This window comes from Anabas testudineus, chromosome 16 (genome assembly GCF_900324465.2).
Source record: "Anabas testudineus chromosome 16, fAnaTes1.2, whole genome shotgun sequence".
NCBI lineage: Eukaryota > Metazoa > Chordata > Actinopteri > Anabantiformes > Anabantidae > Anabas > Anabas testudineus.
In genome coordinates, this window is record NC_046625.1 from 20,871,090 (window position 1) to 20,896,645 (window position 25,556).

The following is a 25,556-nucleotide window of genomic DNA, read 5'->3' on the forward strand; positions in this document are numbered from 1 at the left end:
TTTTTAAAGCAAAGGTTTTTGTTTTTTTTTCCTTGCTCTACCCTTGTCAGCTCTGAGGCAAACTAGCTGTGATTTCTGAATTGTGCTTTTGGTCGTCCTTTTTTCCATTCTCAGCTGACAGAGACACAGTCAGAGAGCACCTACTACAGTCCTCAAAAGGTCAAGTCCAGAGAAGTTCTGTGCCTGGAGCAACAGGGAATCACTATTGAGGTAACACTGTGAACCTTAATGTTCACCCTGTCTGTTAAAATGCTGTATGTCAATTGTAATATGCTTATGGTTTTTTAATGATTTATTTGCCTATTGCCTATTTATTTACGGTAGTTTTTTTTTTTAAGTAACAAACATTTTTTCAAGTACCGTAACTAACTAAGACCCATTATTTAACTATTTGTATTCTACAATTAAAGATTTTTAATAAAAGAAAATCACGTGAGGTGTACATTCTCATATTTTACGTAAGGGTCTTTTTATTTTACCAGTTACAAATTACAACAGTCCCTCCCCTATTTTAGGCCATGACTATGTATGAGACACAGCAATACTATATAATTCAAATTAGTTGTGTTTCTTATTTTGTTGCACATCCTTTGTATGTGAGGGATAATTCACTGGCCTATGAGTTTTGAGGCATTTGCTTAAATTTGTGGAGATAGGATGTGTGTTTCTACACTTTTACTGCTAACATCAGCGGTTAAATAATCACGAAGATAAGTGATCCAGTTCCTGTAGCAGCCGTACATGGCCAAGCTATAACATTTTATTATAGTAGAGTTGTAGAGTAGTATAGTATTTCTGCTCATGACATATTCTGTGGACAGTAGTCATTGACACACATGTCTGATCTGTCAGACTCGTGTTTTCATTTTGTCTTCATGTTGATAAACCGCAGCAATAGATTGTTAGAAGGTCAAGAGGAATCAGGTTGGAAAGATGGCGAGAGCTTTCATATACAGTAGCCAATTAAACACACTAAACGTTATGGTGGTCTGAAATGGGACCATTAAATACATGCTGCTGTAATTTCTATGTGATAAAATGAAGGGGGACAAAATCCTTTTAATTATCTTAATTATACTAGGGATTTGTCTAATTTTTTATTTTTTATTTTGCTTTATTCTAAGCTGTAGTTTTGTTGTAAAAACAAAATGAACCATGAACATTCCAACAACAGAAAATTATCTACCTGCCAATACATGTAATGCTATGTAAGAATTTTACCCATCTATAAGCACCCTTGTCACTCATAGTTATAATAGACTATCAATAACCCCCTTTTTATCCATCATTATTTTTATTATTGTATCCTTATTCACTGTTGGGCAGAGGTTCCTCTTAATTTTCTCCCTAAGTATGTTTCTAAAGCCTCTGCAGGTCAGTCATGTGGCCTGTTGTGGACATAGTGGAATCTGTGTTTGAGTCAAGCCCAAGTCTAATAATTTCTGCATTTCCCCCATGGTGTAGAAAATATTTTTAAACCTTTTTCTCTGATTACCTGCTTGGAGTAGAAAAGGGGTTTTCTGCTCCTAAGCTTTCTACCAGATGTGAGAATTCTGAGAGGTTTCCAATTCTAATTTTTGTAACTTATGCTTTTGCTGGAAGGAGGAGAGAAGAGTCTGAACTGGGACCAAAAGTGAGAGCGTTGAAAGGCAAAGGGATGGCTAGTAAAACAGGGAAAACTAGGCCTTGTAATTACTGTGTGGTGAAACGTAAAGGTTTATTGGATTGCTCTCTCTTTAGCTGTCTGCTGGGTAAAGCAAAGGCACGGTGAGTGAGGGACAACCATAACTTGCTTTACAGGGGCCTGCTGAATTGCTACCACAAACATATGTGCACACCACTCTTAAAGCAAAGTGCAATCTGTCTGACCCCTGCTCCTTTTATCACAATGAAATGAGCCCACAACCTCAACAGCACCACAGACCTACATCATGTAAAGAACCTTGTTTGTGATGTGGCCACAATAAATTTAGCCATGAACCTAATGTCATTAATTTTATATTTTAGGTTTTATTTGGATATAAATGTCATTTAGTCAAATTGCTTCTATCAATTAGGTCTTTTGTTGTTTTGTGAACTGATCAGGTACTTGTTTCCTTATTCTCTTTATTTGAAAGATAGGCCTCTGGAATTTGAGATTCCATATTGCCCATTACATTGTACACACATTTGTAGTACAAGTTTTTTTCGCTGGTTTTCGTTCCAGGTGCTTATGATGGGGGAGCCCTTCTTCAATTGTCAGATTGGTTTTGTGGGCTGCCGAGCACTGTGCCTTAAAAGCATAATGGGAGTACGGGATTTTGAAGAAAACATGAACCGTAGTGAGGAGGTAAGAACATTCTAAAAATTTGGGGAAAAAAGAAGAAAAGCTTGAGTGAGAAAGATCAAATGAGAATTTAAATGTCTAGAACAAAGACTACTTACACCCTAAACCATGTCTACTGCGACCTTTATTGCTCCCAAGAGCTTTCAGAAGGAGCTAGAGATTCATTTTGATTTGTTTAAAGAGTGTCATCCAGTCACCTTTTTGTAATTCACCAAAATGTTCTGTGCTTAACACATATATCACTGTGATACAGTAATATTTAACAGTTTCACAGTCTGTACAGGTACACTACAGTTCTTTGGGTTATATTAGTATTGTTAGACTAAGTATATTTCATCTGCTGTGTTACCTGTGTAGTTATAATTGGTACTGTATTTCTCACACTGACCCAGATATATATGCAATTTATATATATATATATGCAACATTATATACAGGCATATTTCTTATATGTGCAACCTATTCTCAGTACCACTCCTATTTACCTCTATTCTCTTATTTGTATCTATTCAGGATGCAGTGTTCTTCGTCTGTGGGGACAGCCTCAACAGTAAAGGAATGACGTATCTTACCAACTCTCTCTTTGACTACCGCAGTCCGGAAAACAATGGAGTCAGAGCAGAGTTCATCCTGGATGCCTCTAATCACAAGGTCTCAATAAAATCTGAAGGACTATTCAGTACTAAAGATGTAATAACGAATTATGTTAGACATACAGATTTTTTTTATGTGATTGAGAACAAACAAAGGCCATAACTTTCTTAAGCAGTTCTTAACAATACTATTGTTATTTAGTCCCAAATATAATTTTTAGTGTTTTCCCGAAATCATACATTTTTTTTTCACTACTACTTTGATTATTTCTGTCAGTCACCCAATCGCTGGCTGCACCAAAGGATTGTTGCTGATATCTAAGTAGTAGTGTTAAAGCCATTATTCCTGATAACTCTCATCTCCCTTCATCAGCCATCACAGCTCTAGTGTTGACTATGCTAAGTAATGTTCATGACCCTCATGAAGCAATTGTTTGGACACCCATACATCTATTCATACTTGAGAGTCTAAGAGTCAAAGGTTTTGGTGTCAATTCATCAGTGGTTTTGAAACCAGCCAATGGCTTCTATCCAAAAGCATGCCAAAGTAATTAGAGCTCACCTAATAAATATTACTCATTTACCTGCCTCTCTGATAAGACTGCATTGAAATCTCTGTTTAGAGAACTAGTGGCTAGGTCTGGGGTGGGGGTGGCAACTGTGTGTGTGCGTGTGTGTGTGTGTGTGTGTGTGTAAAGGGGCCTCTTTCATTCTCTCTCACTTCCCTTTAATTCTTAAGAATAAATTAAGAATAGGATAAAGGTCCATGGTTTTACCTGCATTGGCGTTATTTGTCATTAATAACCTTAAGTAAGTAACTTGTGTAGGTGGAATGCTTTTATGTTTAGCACTGGAAACCTTTCTGTGTGAGAGTTTGTACTGTATGTCATTTGGACGTTCTCTGAATGCTTCTTAGGTCAAATTTGAACTTTGTCTTATTTGTTTGTTTTTGAGACTGTTACATATTACTTACTGGCACACTTTGCATTAACACTTACGCCTTTATAAACTAACCTTTGCTATGTCAATGATAAATATTTCTGTAACATTTCACAATTTTCTAATCAAACTATAAACCATGTTTCTTGTCAGTTTGGATTTCTTATAAAAAAGTCTTATCTTTTATTAGATAAGGTACATATTTTCCATGGCAAATATCCATGTGCCAATTGAAGTAGGAAACTTTCACTTCCTTTTATCAGTAGCTCATTACTCAATAAAGAACAGACTTATTATTCAGTAAATTACTTCCCTGTGCTCTGTAGTATTGAAAAGTTAAAAATAGTATTGAAAGTTATACTAATTTAGGCCCTTTTCTGTTCTCCTGCTTTGATAAAGTATGTATTTTCAGTAGAAGTCTTTGCCAGTAGTTCCAAATACAGTATCAGTGTTAATTACCAGTTAAAAAAAGATACCCAGCTAAGTAGATGAAACCCTTAATAATTTTTTTAAAAATTTGTTAATGATTTAGTTTTTTTAATGCTGATTTGACACTGCATCCACTAAGACCCCGATCACTGCCATTCATGAAGGTTATCAGCCTGTTAGCTCCTTCACTGGCTAATGTTTAACTTAACTCTTCTTTTGTTTGACAGGAGACCTACACAGAGATAGCTGGCATGCAGCGCTTTGGTGCTTTTTACATGGATTATCTCTACACAATGGAGAGCAGCAGTGGCAAAGGTATTGTCTAATTCAGTCCTCCTTACAGAGTTTGCTGTTTGCCTAAATTGCCACCTCTTCTTTCTTTTCTTTGCATCTGTCATGTTTTATTGTTCTCTGCCTGTTCACTTCTTTTTTCTATCTTATACTCTGTCTTTCCATCTCTTTCTCTCTGTCTCTGTCCCTCTCGCTTCTCTTTTTTCTCCTTTGTCAAACAAGCCCCTCAGAGACTTGGAGAAAGAGCTTGTCTTGTTTGAGTCACAGCCACCTGGTTCTTGACCCTTCTTGTCCTCACTCTCACCTCAAACTTACCTGGAGGGCAGCTGTCAGAAGTGTTTAGTCTGCGCTGACACGTGTTTGAATTTCTTTTTCCAGACTTCTTTTTGAAACACTGTTTCTTCTTCTCTTTACCTGTGAGCTCTTGAGAAAGTGAATAGACTCCTCTTGCCTAATTAGGTGTCACTCTTGCAGGTAGAAAGCTTAAGATGGGCAGGATTTCTCATTCCTCAGCTGCGGCACTCAAGGATGTTTATTCAAGTCTGAAAGATCTGAAGTCCCATTAAGAGATAAAGTGTTCTTCCTTCAGTTTGAAATGTTATATTTGGCCCCCTCTCTGTGCTTTAGTGTGTGATGGTTTCATTTCAATGCGGATAAAAAGTTGCTCTCTTTGTAACTATGTCAGTGACACCTGACTGACATTCACAAGTTCTAACATTAAAAAACTCTAGCATGCTCAGCACTTCATGGAAAAAATCTCATAAGGTAGGTACACTGCAACGCCTTCAGGTTCTTCACATGAATTGATTTTCTTTCTGCTCTGACTCCTTTTAAATGCTGTTTGGCGAACACAAGCATGCTGTCATATGTCTTTTTTCCTTAAGATTGGCAACCTTGCCTGATACATATTCATAAATGTACAGAAAATGTCAATTTTAATGTACATTGTCCATTTTGAAAGAAAATCATTGAAGAAGTCCTGGAGTTCCAAACGTCCATTTCACAATCACTAAAGTCACTGTACTCTTAAGAACACTGAAAGATTTTGCAATGGCTATATACCCTTGCCCTAATTTATTTCCGACCACATTGTTTTAATACAGAGGTCTACAGATAGTTTTTTTTTTCCTTTTTCCTTATGACAGGCAGGAGAAAATGTGAGACATTATATACACAGGTGTGTGTCTAGGCAATCCAGATGGCTATATGTTAAAGGCAACAGTATGCACCTCACCACAATTTAGAGCATCACAGAAGAGTTGAGGAATTTCAGTTTTTGATTTTTAATCTTTTTGCAAAAATATAAAAAAACATGGTTTGACTCTGTCTTTGGGGGTTATTGAATGTGGATTAATGGCAACAACAATAGAAAATGTATCCATATGTGCCCATGAAAATGTACAGAAAATTCAGATTTAAAAATAACACAAAGAAACAGATTTGTTTGAAATTACTTAATGAAAACAAAAGAAAAAGAAACATTAGGAGTTAAATGCCACCTGCATTTCCATTGCCTCCCTCTATTTTGCTTTCATTTTGCTCCTCTCTGCCTGTAGCACTTTCTGAGGCTATTGTTTCCTTTTGCTGTCAGTTACAGATAATAATCTAAATTAAAAAAAAACATTGATACCGTCATTGTGAGCTGTCAGAGTTTTCTGACTGCGGGATAAGTGTCGGTCTTTCTCCTGTGGGACGGCTGTCGTTACCCTTGACACTTGGAATGCTTCTCGTCTGTCAGTGTTTCTCTTCTTCTCAGACACGGACCAGATCCAGTGTCAACCAAACAAATTAGTCTCCATTGCCACGGGACTAACATAAACTCTGAGTCAACCGACATACTAACCAACGCAGGTCACTCTCACCATTGACTTCACATTAGAGCAAAGCTGCAGACTAAAAACCTTTTTTTAAATCTTGGGAAATGGAGACACTTTTGAATCATCTAAATCCTGGCTAATTTCAGTCCCCTCATCAGTCCACTGATCGTTCTAACTGCAGCCATATGGTTGATATTAGGCCTAATTCATTGCAGCCAAATCTCACTGAAGAGGGGAAGGGGAAGTGGCATTGCCCATTGCCCTTTATAAATCTCCAAAATTCAGCGAGAGTTTGACCCTTATTCCCAAGCCCTTTCAGCTAAAAAGAAAAAAAGTCGTAGTATTGGCCGTTTGAGCTGTAAGAATGTTCAGTGGTGCAGTGGTGGAATGTACTGTAATGGGAATAAAGCAAGTTGTGACCCTTTGTCCTCTTCCTCCCTCACTGCCATTCATCCACCCCCTTCTTTTATTTTTAATTTCTCCTGTTTTATTGCCGGGAAGCGGAGTCTTTTAAGCGGACCTCTGGAACAGAGGGCCTGCGATGAATGAAGGGACAGCTGTGTGAGAGAAGTGGACATTTGGAATATTCATCATTCCAGTGGTTCATGGCTATGTGAGCTGCTCCCTGCTGCTGCATTACACCACCGTCATCTTTGTTGTACTTTGAGATATATGTCTAAGTCTATAGGGAAAATGTTGTTGCCCTAATTCATTTATGTGGTAGATGTGTATTATACTTAGTTTTCAAATTTAAATTTGCTCACTAACCAGCAGAAGAATCTTCAATTATGTAACATAAACGTAACCTATATTTTAAATAAATTGTGTTTCCGATTGTAGGCCCTCAAGACTTCTCAGCACCGAGTATGGAAGAGGTAGTACCTACTATTCAAGAGACATCCGTTAAGAGGCTGGTGGTGGGACCTTTGGATGTCAGGCTGCACAGCAGTGCTGTCCACCGCATCCTTAAGATGGTCACTTGTGCCATGGACCATGAGTATGAACCCTACTGCAAACCACAGCGAGGTTAGACATCTGTTTTATTGGTCTGGCTTTAACAGTTTACAACTAGTAGTTCAATTAACTTCACACTCTTTTAAACAATGCCTTTTAAAGACGTATTTTGTTCTCTGTTTTGCTATGTTTTATTCTGTCAGTGATCAGAGAGTGCAACAGTTCGCACATTACAGTATCATCATCACATTGTTATTTCCTTCCACAACCCATCTTTCAACACACAGCTGTACATGAAAGTAGTGACCTTTTGGAACACATGAGGGAGGTTAAGCTAAACACCTTTGTTAGTGATCGTCCCTGCACAGCTATTGATGAGCTCATCCCTGGGATGTTGTGAAAGAACATGGAATGCGTGTCTGTGTGTAATACCTCTAGCAATAACTCTCATTTTTGTGAAATGATAACATCCGTAAGTTTCGGTTGTTTCAGCATCTGCGATAGATAATAGATGATGGGGTAATTTCTATAGAGCATCTGACTAAAACTAGCGATGGTCAGTGTGTTCCTTCCTGTTTCTATAAGTGTCTATGTTCTCTGGCATTTCTGGAAAAGGGCCGGTATAGAGCCCTGGGGGGTGATTGAGAAATTGAGAGTAGATAAAAGAGGAAACCAAAGTAGCTATTGCAGAGGGAGTGATAAAATAACACATGCCTTACGTCTTTTTCTAAGTCATGTTCTCCTCTCCTCTCATTTGATATAGTTTATTATTTTATGTGCAATCTGCAAATTATTTTTGTGGCAGCTGGGGCCAGTTACCATGAAAAGAGTTCACTTTGACTGGCTGTCTTGAGGTTATCTGGCTCCACTGAACCTCATGTTGGCATTCCCAGGTAACTGGGTACCACAGAGTTGCCTCTGTAAAGCCAGAGTTTTCCTATCTAGCTACAAACATGTTTACATGAAAGAGGTGGAGCTAATTAAAAATAACCAGAACCATGAGTGAAATAGCCAATTTATTATAATATAAAATGAAACTGTGATTTCATATGGTAAATACATAAACTGTATAGTGGCAGGAGTAAGTGATGTTCTGCAGGATAACTGTAAACAACCCGATCACATAATTGAATTAAAAGCTGAAAAATATTTCCAGAGCAGAGTGGAACAGACAAGTAGTCAATGTCTGATTATATCAAAATATGTGTGTAAAATATAGCTGGATTATCCACTAGACTTGCTTCATAGTGCTTGCTAAGAGAGAAGCAGAGGTAAGGTGAACATGACTATGTTTTCTACTCATTCAAATTGGATGGTGGCTCCACTTCCTATAACAAATTGGGCAGATGCTCATCATCTCCAGTGTGCACAATCAACCCTCCCTGGAAATATACAGGTGCATTCTTGTTTTAATCAACAGAAATTGACACATCACACTAACTAAATTTTTGCTCTGACTTCCGGTGGCACTTTCGCAAATATTCAACTCAACAACACCTTCCTGTTTGAAACCCTAATCCATCAATATATAAGTAATTATTTCCATTTCCATTTACAAATCATTATACATCCATCCTTTACCTCAGCTTTTCCTCCTAAGGTCTATAGGTTGGATGGAGCCGATAGGGCAAGGCACACCCTGGACAGGTGGCCAGTCTCAGGGCTGACACTTAAGACAGACAACCATTCACACTCAATTGTCACTTATGGGCAATTAAGAGTTACCAATTAACCTAACCTGGTTTCTTTGGACTGTGGGAGGAAGCCCAAGAAAACCCATGCAGACTCTGGAAGAACATGGAAGCTCCAAACACAGAAAAGCACCTGGCTGGCCAAGCCTGGCGTGTTAACTGGTCCTTGTGCAGCCTGGGATAGAACAGGACAGATGAGAAGAGAACGTCTTTATTGTCATTGCCCAGTTCAGAACAAGGACATTTGTTTTACATATTAAAAAGCGAGAAAGTAGATAAAAAATGGGAATAAACACATATTGTTCTAGTTGTAGTCCAAAGTCTATGTTGAAGCCCAGGTCACCAAGCATTGTGGTCATTTGACACTAACAAAAAGTACACTAGCATTTTAATGCACATGGCAAAACATAAAACTATGAAATGTGACATGCCACTCTTACATACAGAAAAAGCAATCCCATGATTCTGTTTTAATCTGTTATTGAAATGTGTATCCACTGATACTACTAAATATGAAGTTTGGTTGCTGCTCACTTTCTGCAGTAGTGACAGTTTTTCTTCTGTGTGAAGTTCGGTGATCCACCAACTTCAACTTTCCTTTTCAATTTCTATGTGAGATTCCTGTGTGTGCACGTGGCCCTGCAGTCTAGTGGCCTTTTTTGAGCACCGGTGGGGCATTTACCAATGGTAAATAACAATTCTCACCTTATTAGGACAATGGCATTGATCAACATAAGAACAAGGGAACAAGAAAATGTGTGGTTCAGGAGAACTTCATAAATCCAATGTAGATTTTTGTTGAACCTTTAAAAACAAATGTAAGGAAAAACTTCAGAACATATTGAATATGATATGAATCAGACCCAATCTCTTCTCCCTGAATTATCTATTTGATTGTACTGTACCTTAATTGTAAATGTAACAGTTTTGGGAATAGGTTCTGGGCCTACCTTAGAGCTGGGAATGGAGCCCAACAAAACGCTGCGCTGAGACCAGAGCCAATGCCACTGAGTGTCAAAGGGCTCAAGTTTTGGTCCACCTCATGCCCAAAACACAGTCTTATAGTTCAGTGCTCTGGTACTATTTACTTTATTGAACACTGACCACTATTCAATGTTGACTTAATTGTCTTAAATTTCTGCAGGTTTAAATATGTAAAGTACACAAACAAAGCTGCTAGCGCATAGCTGCTTTAATGAACAATGTATGGATGTGCCAGTACTTTTAATGTGTGTGTGTTTATTTTATTTAGTACATGAGGTGGTGGTTTCATTGGAAATTACCTTTTTATTGTTTTAATGCTACAGGCAATGAGAAGTACTTGAGAAAATCGGTGTGCTTTACAGCTTACCTCTTTCTCTGTAAGAAGTAAATGGATTTTCATCTTCCCTTACTTTATTAAAAACATTACACTCCAGCGTAACTACATATAGATTTACTTGATTAAAACAAAGGGAAAGCAGTTGTATTTGTTATTATACTTACTGCTTTTCCTGCACCTTGCTAGTGGTAGTAGTTGTTTCAAAGCTAACATGTTTCTTTTTGTTGTGTGCCTGTCTCTGTAGAAATTGTTGAGGAGAGCCATGGTCCAGCTACCCCAGAAGTGATATCAAGCTTGGAGGAATTTATCCCCACCAGACTAACTTGTCTCACCCTACTTCAAGTCTCAGTCACTTTCTCCATGGCAGAATTCAACCTCCTTCACACATTAATGCCTGTGATCATGGGACGTAAGGTAACGCACACAGACCTTCTTTGTTCTAAATAGCATCCTTCTTGTCTATCTTTTCTCAGATAAAAATATCTCGATATCTTATAGTAATATACTGAATAAATTAAATGTCTCTAAAAGGATATGCACATTCATTATTATTTTGGGGAGGGGGAATGTGAGATTTCATTATATTCTGTATTTCTTGTTACGTTCATACTCATTTGTATGGTTGCTGATCTTTTGACTATGGGGTCATCATTTAAAGAGACATTTCAAGCATTAAATCAAGTCATTAAACATATGACAACAACACAAAACAATTCACATAATGTAAAAAATTCTAATTTAATTTAAACCTGCCAGAGAGAGAAAGTTGACCTAGACATTTGAGGCAGTTATTCTGACTTTCGACTACAGCTAGAACAATATGTGTTTCTTCCCATTTTTTTTTATCTACTTTCACACTTTTTAATATGTAAAACAAATGTACTTGTTCTTGAACTGTGCAATGACAATAAAGACGTTCTCTTCTCATCTGTCCTGTTCTATCCCAGGCTGCACAAGGACCAGTTAACACGCCAGTGTTTCAGCAAGTGCGCCCCCTACCTTCCGTGCAGTTTCAGGTGGAGAGGGTGAATGTTGAACATTCAGTTCCCATGTATGCTCCAGAATTGGTCAGTGCTGTCAGCGGTCTCAGCCAGCCTTCTGACAACCTACTACATCACTGCTATGCACATGTCTACCTCAAGGTGAGAATGATATTTTTATTCTATTTAATAGTCATTGTTGTGCTTTTTAAGTGGGTCATATGCCAAATAAGAAGACAATACTGTGCATTTAATAATCATTTTAATTAACTTTGTCAGTGTATTGTTTAAAGAGTATTCTCTAAGTAGCTGTATCCTACATTTTACAGATTTTCACTGAGAGTGTGCAGACAGAGTTAGAGAAATTAAACCACTGGACGCATTTAATAATTTCAGTCAGACCATTTCATTTTTAATGCAAAACAGTGTTTTGTCAATTGCTACCAAAAGAAATCAGTCATAAGAGCTGATATTCTATGTCCCGGTTTAAACCTTTTAAACCTTTCAGACAGTTACCAGTTATCATGCATGCTTTTTTCCTAATGTTTTGTTTCTTTAATTATATCTTACCTTTATTTCCTTTCTAACATCTGTTGACTCTAAATACACATACCTTCTTTACAGTTTGTCTTTTGTGCCCAAAGTCAGTAAGCCAACCAAATCGCCACAGTGTTAACCCCACTCTGAAATGACCCTAATAACCCTTTTAATGACCTTCATGACCTCTTTTTACTATCTTATAACATATATAGCACTGGGCTTTCTGGTTAGCAGCAATTTATCTCTGGTTTACTTCAGTTGTTACAGGTTTGTATTTTGTTTGTACTGTGTTCATGTGTCTGCTCTATACAGATGTGGAAAAAACTGTTGGTTCCCTTCCGTTGAATAAAGAAAAACCCACAATAGTGACTGAAATAGCTTGAAACTGACAAAAGTAATAATGATTAAAAATGACTAAAAGTTAACTAATGAAAATCAGACATTGCTTTTGAGTTGTGGTTTCAATCAGTCTGCCTGTTTAAAGGGCGAAAAGTAGTCACTGCACTGTTTGGTATCACGGTGTGTACCACACTGAACATGGAAAGAAAATTATACTAACATGACTAACATGTTAAAGATAAAGGTTGTAAGACCATCTCCAAGTAGCTTGATGTCCCTGTGACTACAGTTGCACATGTTACTCGGAGTTTAGGGTCCACAGGACTGTAGCCAACCTCCCTGGACATGGCTGCAAGTGGAAAATTGATGACAAATTGATAAGACAGATAATACAAATGGTAACTAAAGAACCCAGAACAACTTCCAAAGAGATTAGAGGTGAAATTCAAGGTCAAGGTACATCAGCATCAAATCACATTACCACAGATCACCATCAGTTACTGTTGGAGCCAAAGTGGACTTAATGGAAGATGACCGAGGAGAACTTAAGCAAATCATAATGAGATGAGATGAGATGAGATGAGACAAGACTGGTCACATCAGCTCTATGTTCATATATGCAAGACTAAGCATAAATAGAAAAGAACACTGTACCTATTGTGAAACATGAAAAAGGATTGGTTATGTTCTGGGGCTGTTTTGCTGCATTTGGCACAGGGTGTCTTAAATTTGTGCAGGGTACAATGAAATTTTAAGGCACTGTGGAGCAAAATTAAAAACACCTAAGAATGGCTATTCTAAAGTGACCTTCTATGAGATTTAAATCATATTGAACATATGGGGAAAGAGTTGAAACATGTACTGGGGAGGAGGCACCCTTCAAACCTGAGACAGTTTGCTCTTGAAGAGTGGGCTAAAATACCCGTTGATAGGTGCAGAAGACTCATTTAAATGTACAGAAATTGCTTAATTGCAGTCATTGTCTCAAAATGTGCAACAAAATGCTAAGAGTTTTTGTTCAGGGCAGTTGTATTAGTTTGCTTTTTAAAGGACTTCTATTGAACACACAACTCAAAAGAAATGTTATTGAAATGCTATTACTTTTGTCACAGTGGACACTTTGAGAACTGCTAACCTATTGCTGTACTGATATATGTGCACATATGCACATGTACAGTGTTGTAAAAAAAATCATGGCAGTTCTTGAATTTCCTATACAGGCACCATTTGATTAATTATCTATAAAAAAAACAAGTAGTTAAAATATCAACAGAATAGGTTTTGTCATTTGCTTTGCCCTAAATAATAAACTAGAATAAATGAGTGTAACATATGTCCTCTGTATTTATATTTTGCTTTAAGGCAATAATGCCTTATAGGGTACATATAGAACTAACAAGGATTTAGCAAATTCAGCTAATCCATCCTTTAGGAAGCCTGGATAACAGATCTGAAGTAATTTAGGGTTGCCTGGCCAGGTCTCGTATGGTGTGTGGGTGTAGGTGTGGTGTGTGTGTGTGGTGTGTGTGTGTGTGTGTGTGTGTTTGTGTGTGTGTGTGTGTGTGTGTGTGTGTGTGTTTTGTGTGTGTGTGTGTGTGTGTGTGTGTGTGTGTTTGTGTGTGTGTGTGTGTGTGTGTGTGTGTGTGGTGTGTGTGTGTGTGTGTGTGTGTGTGTGTGTGTGTGTGTGTGTGTGTGTGTTTAAGGCAGGATGTTTGAGGGACATCATGCTGGTAGTTCTTATCACAGGGTCACTGCAGGGTTAACGGTCAACTGGTCAGTTGCAAAGGATCATTCTGACCAATCACCCTATCAGCATCTGTATCTGCAAGGTACTAATTCCACCACTGGATTTTAGCAAAGGGATTGTGACAGAGTGAAGGTCATTCTGGCCACAGTTCACCCAATTCAGGAAGTAATTTGAAACAGGTATAAACTGAGGCTTATCTTAATTTGTGTTTTATTGACACTGGCTGTCAGAACTAAGGTGTCTGTCCTGTAGGCAGCAGTTAGCCATTGTCTCACTTTTTCATGATTGTGGACAAGAACTCAGGTTAAAGGCATTTACTCCCCAAGCAGGCACAAAGGTAAATAGACCTATCATAGTAGAAAACCTATCCTATCTATTTAACTACTCACCTCTTGCTGATGAAAGGAAATTAAATCTCTGAGGCTGCAGTGAATATGACCCCAAAATTACTTCTGAATCCATATACACTCATGACAGTATTACAATTCAATTTGATGTACTATTCTGCTCTGTAATATTCCATGTTCCATGCCGACCAGTTATGCTACTATTATAAATGAATTTTCATTTTCAGTTTTGTCCAAATGTTTCTTTGGCCTACTCTGAGCCATCTGCACAGCCAACGGGTTTTGTAAACCTTCATTTGTAGGAAATGAATGACTACTGCTCTGTGCAAATAGTGTACAGCAGCTGCATGTGGGACACCTGGGGCTAGCCATCATCAACTACCTCCAACATTAAATTAAATTAAATATTACACAATACATAAATGTTACTGCACAATGTAACAGCAATGTTGGAATCTTGCTGTGAGCAATCTGACTCATATAAAGTGTGTTGCGTCTGTGCTGTTAATTTCAAGAAAGCAAGAGTGTTTTGTTATTTCTGGCTCTCAATAGAGCTTTTTAGCTGTGTTTTTCAGTATTTTTACATTACTTAATTGTAGAAAATGTCAGTTATTTTCCTGAAAACCTCAGTCTGTATATAGCTTATAGTAAATAGTGGCACTAGTGAACTGCACTCAGTAATGGGTGCATTTGTGTTTTATGATATCAAGTCAAACATGTCGAGAGCTGACATGTTTTTTTATTTATTTAGTTTTTTGGTCATCCAAATCTAGTTAATTTATTTAACCCCCCCCCAATCCCTCCCTCATGCTTTCCTTTTTTTTTCTTTGTCTTTTATTTTACAGGTTTTTGGGTTCCAGGCAGGCATGACATGCCATGACAGCACAGGGAGTTTCCTGCCTCTCATCCCTATTATCCCTTCCTTTAGCACTGCACTCTACGGGAAACTGATACAGATGCCTTCATACTGGTGAGTTTGGAGCATTTGTTTTATGGATGGAAATTCAAGTGCGTATGTAGATAGTTACTTTGTGAACCCGTCAGTGGCTGTAATTGAATTCTAATGTGAATTATGTGAATAGGATTGACGTGTGACACCCTGCAAAGTGAAGTCTAATCCTGCACAATATTAATTTCACACTTACTTTGTCACATTTTACCAGCTCAGTCTGTGACATTTTTGTGCTGGTCTTTGCAAGTGTATGCAGCCTATCTCTTATGCTGATTGCTTAACTGATATTAGGTTCCATGTATGTGAAGCTGTTTAGTAACACTGCTGTCATTAAAGTGAACCCGACCCATATCCTCAGGTTTTTGAGTTTGTTTTTTTTGGAAGTAAAAACATCATATGTTTGACTTAACGTTGCATCCTAAGTCTGCCTCCAAAAAATATTTTAGTGCACAGAAAACTGTAGTTTGCTGTGCAGAAAAGCATTATAGACTATATTTTGTTAGATGCAGTGTTGTGTGAATGATGGAGTGTAATGTACCGTTAAGAGTAATTGCTCCCCTTTCCCTTATTCTACATATTCAACTTATTCCTTAAAAAAGCTACTTACATGGATTGTTATGGTTACTCTTTTCATAGATGCGATGGCTGAAGAAACTCAGGAAACGATTTTTTTCTTTTGTTTTTGCAAAGGTTAAGGTGTGTGCCACCTGTGCAAACTGTATGTGTTATTGGGGGGTGTTTATGTTCAGGCTTGACTGTCTGTATACAGTTTGTTTGAGTTGGTGTATTTATATGTGCTGTTACCCATATGTTTGTGCTTCATAAAGAGAATTGTAGCTCCATGTAGACAGTGCATCACAGGGTATTTAAAGTGACAAATGAGCCACTTCTTCAGCAAGTGGAGTAGGGAAGTAGGAAAAACGGTCATTAGGTAACAACTGCAACTGTTTCTCAAATGATTTGAAACATAAACCGAGGAAAAAAAAGCCAACACTGTATCTAGTAGATGGACAAGAAATATTTTAGTTTTTCAAGGTTGAATCTGTCAAATGTCAAATGCAGTTAAAATGTCATAAGATAACAAGGAGAAATGGATAGGGAGAAGAACTGCACAAATGGCAAATGTGGAGATTTTATGCAGCTAATTGTACACTAGAAAATGGATAAAGGAGAGTAAGGAAAAAAGAGAACAATGGCAGAAGTTGAATGATCTTATGGTAGGTTTAAATTATGAATCCGTGCAACGACATGCAATGCAAAATTGAAGCCAAGCCATTATGCGCTGTACATTATTACTCCAGTGTATTTAAGTGGGGCCTTGTCTTCAATCTCACCTACTGAAATGGAATTCCAGCACTTCCAACTACTTTGATATAGTAACAAATCAATCTTTACATATGTGAAATACAGACATGTTTTAGGCAAATTTTTCTCTCCACAATTCATGCTGTCACTGTGTGCTCAGTAATTATCATCTGGAAAATCTAAAACAAACACAGGGATTCACACTGTGCCCTTTATCCCACACCTTGCAGCCAGTACATGTTAAACCAATATCCCCTATTTAGTTTAAATGTAAACATTTCAAAGAGCTGTAGACGGTTTTTGATTTCTCCAATGGCATTGCATCTACTGTACAGTGGTTAGCTTGCCACATAGAGAACCTTCAGACCTTTATTCAGAGTGATGTTTACTAACAGTATGCACCAGGAGCCTTACCTTAGTGTGATGTGAACACTTTCACATGATACATGATAGCATTGTGCTCTTATCTAAAAATATGTAAAATCAAAGATAATTTCCTCTTCATCTCAAGTTTAAATTTCACTTGATGCTTCTGAAAGGTTAAAACCACGCCTATACGATTTCTGACCACTGCCTGAATGTTTTACACTGTTCCTGTATATGCAAGTGGGAGTGTGTGAGCTCTAAATCTGTGATTTCAAACTTTAAGGGACTCATATTTGACTCTTTCTGACTGTCTTGCAGTCAAATTACCACCCCTCATTGTTTTAGTCCTGGAGAGATGAGGATGGGCAGGTTTAACAGAGAAGTAGATACAATGACTGGGAGAAGTAGAGGGGGTTAAGTGGTGAGCAGCAATGACAGTAGGTGAATAGTGATTTGTTTCCTATTACACTGATGTCTTCTGCCAAAATAAGTTGCCACAGAGTAGCTTTTGCTCTGTGTATAGATGGTAATGAAAAAATGACTCGATTTTAAATTTTAAAGGCTAAAATCGTACTTTATTCTGCTGTATGTGTTTGATCTATGAGATTCACATTCATGCACAATGTTGCCAGCAGAAATACAGTATTACAGATCACATTTGATTTGACAGTATGCATGATGGATGTACAGTTAGATAGTTTCTCTACCAAAGTTGAAAGCTGAGCCCTAAAGTGAGACATGGGGTCACTGGAGCTGCCAAAAGATGTACTCCACCAGGTGGTAGCATTTAATTTCACTGTATTGATGTTTGTTTTGGAACTCCTCCTTAGTGCTGATGTAAGTCCTCACCTCTTTCCAAGATGTTCTGTTCTCTCAGCAGGCACTGAACACAGCTGTACAAGCTTTTGAAGTTTTAAAGAAATATGAACAAAAGTGGGAAGCAAAAGACACTAATAAAAGTGCAGGAGAGACACTGAGATACTGACAAAGGAGTCTGAGAGGGGTAGTGAGAAAAGAGCACCTTTCAGCTGGTCATTTGTTAGTAGTTTTGCTATGCAGATTCCTGGATCAACCTTTCCATTCCCAGTGTCATAGGTAGCTTTAGATTTGTCTTCCTCTGGACTCAGTATTAAAACGAAATTTTGACTGACAGAACAGAAAGATAGCTTGGATTATGAAAGTACACAAAGTGATGGAAGCGAAGTCATATGCACACATTATATGCCTCACACATGCATCCATGCATACATGTATGATCATAAAGGATCTGGAGAGCCAGTGGAAATATTTGAAGACCCAGCATCATCACAGATAATGATAAGTTGCTCACAGTTCCTGCAGTCTCACCACAAAGGATCTTACTTCACACCGTTAGCAGCAAGGAGCCTCTGGCCTTGATCTTCTCTCAGCCAGTCCTGCCTTTAACTTGGCATTTGATCATGTGTGTAGGACCTTGGATGTTATTAGACTTAAATTTCTTTGTTTCCTCAGTTTCTAAGCAAAAGGAAACTTTTAAGAGGCAGCAATTGCATTTTAGGACTCTGTCCTTGTTTTTTCTTAAATATCACTTTATGATAGAATAGTCAAACCAATGTATTGGCAATACATTTACATGTTAGAGTAGTTAGTTTTGCTGGCTTCTGTGTCAACATTCTCCAAAATGCCCCTCTAGGCCCAGCTCTAATGTTTAACTACATAACATAAAATGACATTGAATGTTGTAGTGCAACCCACAAATTGTCTGTGAAAATGTGGGAATAAACTTTAGAGATAGGAAAATTCACAACCAACTGAAATGTGTTCCTGTTCTCAATGTCATAGTGGTGATTTTTTTAGAGTGATACCCTGTGGCATTGTGACAAGGCATCACTATAGTTAATATACAACTACAAGTGAGTGTTTGCAGTTGTTAAACAATAAGCTTTGGTCCACTTGATCACTGTCACTAGATCTTAGGTTGCGATGTCGAGATCACATCAGCATCACTGTGTGTAATTACCTAAAAAAAAAAAACAATATTCTGATATAGTCATACAAAATTATATTAATGTTAATGTTTTTAGATAGTATAGAAAGATAATGACTGTATTTGAAGTGCCTGTAACCAGGTTACTTAAGTGCATGTAAACACACTGGTTGATGTTTCTCCTCTTAGTATACACTGCCATATTAACCAAGCAGTCATTTGGTTAGGAAAAAGCCAAAATCCTGAGAAATGAGCTTCCATTCCTAGTGAATTAAAGTGCAGCTGAGCAGCATCAGGCTGTACTTATCCATAATGAAAGGCAATATATGGGGCCACAACTTAACATGGAACCTCAATTGGACTAGCTGTTAAACTTGTTATGCCAGATAAAATCAGTGCCTGCAGAAAAAATGTGTGGGAATAAGGAGGCAGTAGGGAGGGGATGTTAGCAGTGGCACCTGCATTGATCTTTCCAAAACCTGACAGCAACGGCATATGGAAGCAAGCCAAGACTGGGGGCCCACCAACCAACAAACCAGCAGCAGCCCAGTGTGGCTCTTTGCGTTGCAGACCATAATTCAGTCCCACACCAGCCTTTATGTGGCATTTTTAGCAGCCCCTGTTCTGCACTTAGCTATTTCTGAGGGGATAATTTCTTAAAGCATGTGGCATTACAGGTGCATGTTACAGAGCCACAAAAGCTCACTTGCCTTGCAAATGTTTATGAATAGAAAAGAATGTTGGTTTTCCCTTGATATCTAATTACTGGTCTTACTCTATTACATTATCAATGGTTAGTTCAGTTTTTAGCACTACCTGTAAGATTTTTATGTGAAGTTGAGAAGTCCATTACTATGTCTGGGCCAGTAGGCTAGGCCCTTATGATTTATGAATGCTGCTTTAGGCATTGGAGGAATGACACCCCTGGTGAGATTATTATGCCTCATTACTCCTGTTCATAGTTACTCATAGCAAGCTGCTCCTGGTCTATGTCTCCAAGCACTGCCAAAAACAGGAGGACAAATGCTTTCTCTGCCCTTCAGTAGTAAACCATAAAGCTCAAAATCAAATTTACCAAATGTATATGAACTGATGAGGCTGATACATTTGTTTATGAGCTATTTTGGCAGGCAGTGCCATTAACAAGTTGGATTTGAAAAATAATTTTAACTGATTAAATTGTTTAGGCTTATATAGATGGTGGATGGAAACGTTTTTCTTCTTTAAAAGTGAAGATCAAAAAAGAAAGATTTTGAAAGATAGGGTTACACATGCACACACATCTTCTGCATTGGCCGTTGGGTTGAGTGTTAAACGAAATGATCACTTGTGTTACTCATCGAGGTCTTATCTGAGAGCTCTGTGTACGCAGGGTGAAAGTTACACAGAGCTGTGATAGTGAAGGATAATTGAATGACCTTAAATCATCATGTGGTTGCTGTGGTTATGCTAAGCTGTGAGTTGTGGTTCAGAGGCCATATAAGCAGCAGAGAATTTTGTTGAACAAGGCAGCACATAAACAAAGTCTTCCCCTGTTCTTGCAGGAATGTTTTCACATGATGAAGCTGAATAGATGTAGGCACACACTGCAAAAAGTAGAAGCTTTGTATTAACAGGTGTGTATTAAAAGCTTGATTTGGCATATGATGGAATATTGTTCCACTTTTTACTTAACACGGGAGTTAGGGAAAACATCCATATTTTGTGTGCCTAAAAAGTATTTTGGCCAACTTTAGGCTTTTATCACTTCTGCATCTGGTGTCTGTTTTATTTTGTTTTATGACGGCCAGAGATCCAAGGACATATTGAGGAACTTCATATTAGTGGCATCAGCAAATGCAAAGCTTGTGCTCTGAGCTAATATCTAATGTCTCATTTTTGATTAAGCCTTCCATGCTTTTTTTCTTTTTTTCCAACCCTTCTTTCTCTTAACTGGAGAAACAAGAGTCACTCAGTTGTCTCAACTGCGATTTGGTAGTTAAATCAACATGGATTTAATTCAGCCCTAAAATTGTAAAAGCTCTGGTATGTTTTCAAATGTTTTGCAAATCTAACCATACAGTATCATGAGATGTGCTTGAATGTACTGGACAACACCAAGCCTATAGGTTCAGTGATCACTGTTGATGTTTTTATTTTACTGAAAGAATATTAAAGGCCTAAATTAGTCATCTGAGGAACTGAAGCTTAAGGGAGGGAAAACATTGGGAAATAGGGAAGAGTAGGTGGATTATCAGCTGTGAGTGGATTATCATCTAATGTAGTGTGCATTCCACTGTCCTGTCTGCCCTACTTGCCCTCAGTACTGCGCCGTTGCTTCCCACAAACAACCCCCACCAGCTACTTAATGAAAAATCTGCAGTTGGTATTAAGGTAGAAAAACATTAGTATCAATGTGAGTAAAAAAATTATTTACACTTCATTTAACCAGGCAACTTGTGGCAGTGAACCAAACTCACTGGGGTCTATACTCTTATTTTCAAAGGCCATCTGCATGAAAGTCAAAGGCCTTGGGAGAATAATACTGAAGACAACTCAACTGGATGAAAAAAATGGACAGCCAGTACTTCTGTTGAGTTTGACTCTTGTTGTTGGGACGACAAGACATTTAAGCCTGCAACAAAATCTGAAAATATAAATGTGACATTAGGTCTTTATTCTCTGGACCGAAGTCTCCCGTCTCCGTTTGTCCTTTTAAGGACCACAGCTGGACATTTAGGGTAGAGGCAGGAAGCTAGACACACACGCAGATGCATCATTATACACAGACACACACACAAGCCTCTTGATGTGTTTTCCTTTAACGCCTGATGAACCACGTCATTGCCATTTTCTCGCTTTGCGTTCTGCAGCTGTCTGCACAACTTGATTAAAACATTTCTTTTAGTAATCCTTGTGTAATGAAACCCTCTCCTGAGAATGCATATCTTTGTGTGTGTGTGTGTGTGTGTGTGTGTGTGTGTGTGTGTGTGTGTGTGTGTGTGTGTTTGCGTGTGTGAAGTTGTGCACATGTGTGTCAGGGGTAGTCCAGATGGGAAGAAGAGGAGGGCCGTGTGTGTGTGTGTGTTAAAGGAAGAGAGAGTGAGTGGAGTGTTTCTTTTTATGAAGAGTATGGGCTGTTCAGAGCCATGATTGATTGAGAAATGCACACATGGAACACCTTTGACCCTGAGGAACCACAAAACTCTAAACCGTGACCACAAATATAGTTGCTGTCTCCCTGAAAGAAATGCACATTCTCAACTGTGTATTGATTTTTCAAAGTGCTGTCACTTGTCTGTGGTCATGTGTAATCTGTGTGTGCTGGAAAGATTGCTTTAATACAACTTAAACCACATTTGGGAAATCCTCTTTATTTATTGCTTTTCTGTTACATGCTCAAGTGGCATTTTCAGAGTTCACTCAGAATCACAAGAAAGAAGTCCTAACAATTGCTGTGGGGCGTTTATGTCTGCTATTGATGATAAAAGCATTTGTTAACCTTTTGACCTAATACCAGAGCCAATTAATCAAATGACTTAAATGAATATTATGAAAACATAAAGTAGATTAGAGTTTGATTTGTTTTATTTGTTTTCCTTCAAGAAGTTTTTTTCTTTTCTTCGACCTAATTGACATCCAGGTGGTAAAATGACTAACTTTGCCATCCACCAAGTTATACTTCAGTGTGAAGTGCTTGCATGATTTATAATGTTCAATTGGAGACTTTGCAAGACACTGTAGTGAGTCTTTTGTAGTAAGATAAAAGAGGGGTCCTGAGAGCAGCCCATAATTCACTCTGGTTATTTTCAAGAGGGGTCAGTGACCTTGGCTTGGAGAGATGGGGAATTCTGCAGTTCTTCAAGTCGGAGAAGCACCATAAGGTACAAGCTGTCAGTCTTTCTTTCCTTCTATGTTCAGAATGGATCCTTCCAAAGTAGCTCTAAATATTGGAAAACGTTCCAGAGGTTCTTGTTAACTTTTTAATTTGGGCAATGTTTGTTTTTGTTTTGTTTGGTAGGGTGTGACAGTGAATGATTTGTAGAAACTTCAGATAACTTATCACGGGTCACAAAACAGTGGCTATCTTCTGTATCTATCAGACAAATATGTCAGCCCATAATGAATTGCATTGGCGCTAATGTGGACTTTGTAAACAGACTTAGATAAGTTAAGAAAAAGTAGCACATTGTGAGGATTGTCACAGTTGATTGTCTTGTTGGCTTTTTGTTTCTTCTTCTTCCTTGAATTTAGCCTGTGTTATCTTTTCCATACTTTCACTAACTTTTAACAGTGTATTAGAGTAGCATGTCCCAGGTCATGTGGGATTTCTCCTTTTACTCCCTTTACAGACACCTGTGTGAGAGAACATGTGTTTGTAAAGGTGAGTTTCTAAGAATGTGCCTCACTCTTTAGCTGATAGCCCAGGCACCTTGCTCCACATCTTCTGTCAATCTCTTTTGTTTGTATCACTATATTTTGGAAAGAGTGAGGCAACTGGTTTTTGGTACTGTACAGGATATGAGTAATAACCAAAGTTAATATTTTGGAAACTGAGAGTGGGTTCCATGCTTGTGTTCTGGGACACTGTGTAAACCATTAGGAATTTGCTGAACACATTTGGCCCTGCAGTTCAGGAATTATAGTTTGCTTTTCACTTGCTTTCTCAGTAATGTCATCTGTCAGAAGATGTGAACTAATGCCAACATATCCAGACCTCAACACAATGGTGGATATCTGCATGCAACACACACTCACACACACACACACACACAAACACACACCTCCACACACCTCAACCAACCTTCAATGTCACAACATTTATTTTTGTCTGTTAAAGTACAAAGCAACAACCTATCAATTCTGCAATTGCTGAGTTTGTACTGGAGCTTTTCCCAATGACTTTTTCAATGAGACTCTCCATGTAAGGTATTATTTTATCAGGAGAATAACATATGACCTGCATGTTTGTGGTCAGTTCTTCTCGTGCCTATGCACATGACATTTTTTCCCTCATTTTTTTTCCCTCATGCTTTTTCCTAATTTTTTCTGGGTTACTTACTGTTACGGGTCTGTTTGTATGAGAACCTATAAGTAGTGGTCTGAGGAGGGGCTAGGTGTTATGATAGAGTATTGGGAAATGAAAGTTACACCATTTGGTTCAAAGAAAGAGAAAGGATAGAGTGGCACAAGTCCAATAAGTAGACCTTATTGTAATGATTGATATAGGATTAATAACTCACAGTAGTGCCTATACTGTGTAGGTGCAGATCAGTCATAATTACTATGCTAACATATTTACTGTCAACAAGATAGACAAATGTATAGTACACATGTATTAACCACATGTATTAACATGTATTAACCACCTAGTCACCTAGTAAGCTTAACTTACATGAATGGCTATGTATCTGTGGACCTTTTTTCTCGGGATGTAATAACGCAGGCTGTACATCCTAATTCTCTTAATTGATTGTTCCTTGATCCTTGGTAAACCCAGAAGTTGTTCTGCTTCCCAATATTGAAGAGCATCCCAAAGTCTAAATTAATGACGCACTTAACAGTTACAAATAAACAATGCAGTTTTAATAAATGAGCATGTTTATATTCATAACAGAAAATACAAGCTAATGCAAGATGCCACACAAATCTGTGCGTCCTAATTTTTAGGTAAATACAAATTTAATTCTGACAAAAGTGACTACAGCAACTCCAAAGCCTGACTGACAGCTGGTCCGCCATCATCAGAAACAGACCTTGCAACAGTATATAAGACAGGTGCTCATAATGTTTTATGTGCATATTTGGAATTTTTCTCATTTGTACAGTTATCTGCTGGTGTGTGGCATCATTCACAGCCTGTTAGAGCCCCTGCTCTATTTGTGTAAATATAGTCATGACCACAGTGAGACAAAACTGGAGTAGGAGCTGACTAGCCTGTAAAACATTGGTCTGAATTGATCTCAGCTATTATGATATGACAAGAGTTTGGTGCAGACATGTGGTTATCCAGATGCTGTTTAAATCAAAATATAGATGTAAAAACTGGCAGGCACAATGGACACAATAAGTACCAGTCGGCTACTTAGCCAAATAATCAGGAAGTCCACCAAGTGGCCATTCTATCCCCAGTCTAGTTCTTTGTCCCTCAGTTAATGAACCAACAGGGAACAGATCCGAAAACGAGGCATAATGTTGTTGACATATACCAGAGGAAATTAAAACACCTTATTCTTCATAGCTCTTGACTAATTTCAACTTCCTCCTTACATATTCCCAGTGGCCTCTGCATTTTGATAAAATAAGTTATTCACTTAAAAGACTACTGTGGGGTCAGACACGGCCTCTTCTATGAGCCACTGATGTTTGAGCCAAGGACCTGATTTGTTAAATTATGAGTCAGGATCCCACATGGGTTGTGGGCCCATTTCTGATGGGTCTCCATTTTATAAGAGTAGAAGTATGCTTTAATGAGATTTGTTCCCTGGGTTAGAGACTCCATTTCTGTTATGGATTTTTTTTTTCCTATAGCAGTGAATAAAATCTTTTGTTTCAAGTTCTATGACATAGTATATGTTTTAGTGTAGTAATTTGATGCTGTCTTTAATGCTGCAGGTATTAGTACCGCTATTTTTACCTCTTGAACACTTTTGTTACATTCACAGCCTGTGGTA

The 25,556-nt window shown here is 38.0% G+C and overlaps 1 protein-coding gene across 1 annotated transcript in view; it reads left to right on the forward strand.

The window, feature by feature from the left end:
• LOC113170474 (vacuolar protein sorting-associated protein 13B) overlaps positions 1 to 25,556 on the forward strand; it is a 278,722-nt gene that overhangs the window by 34,424 nt on the left and 218,742 nt on the right. Inside the window, 8 exon segments of the mRNA XM_026372581.1 lie at positions 115 to 210; positions 2,207 to 2,329; positions 2,840 to 2,977; positions 4,515 to 4,602; positions 7,236 to 7,421; positions 10,606 to 10,775; positions 11,309 to 11,503; positions 15,160 to 15,284. Coding sequence (XP_026228366.1) covers positions 115 to 210; positions 2,207 to 2,329; positions 2,840 to 2,977; positions 4,515 to 4,602; positions 7,236 to 7,421; positions 10,606 to 10,775; positions 11,309 to 11,503; positions 15,160 to 15,284 — 1,121 coding nt within the window.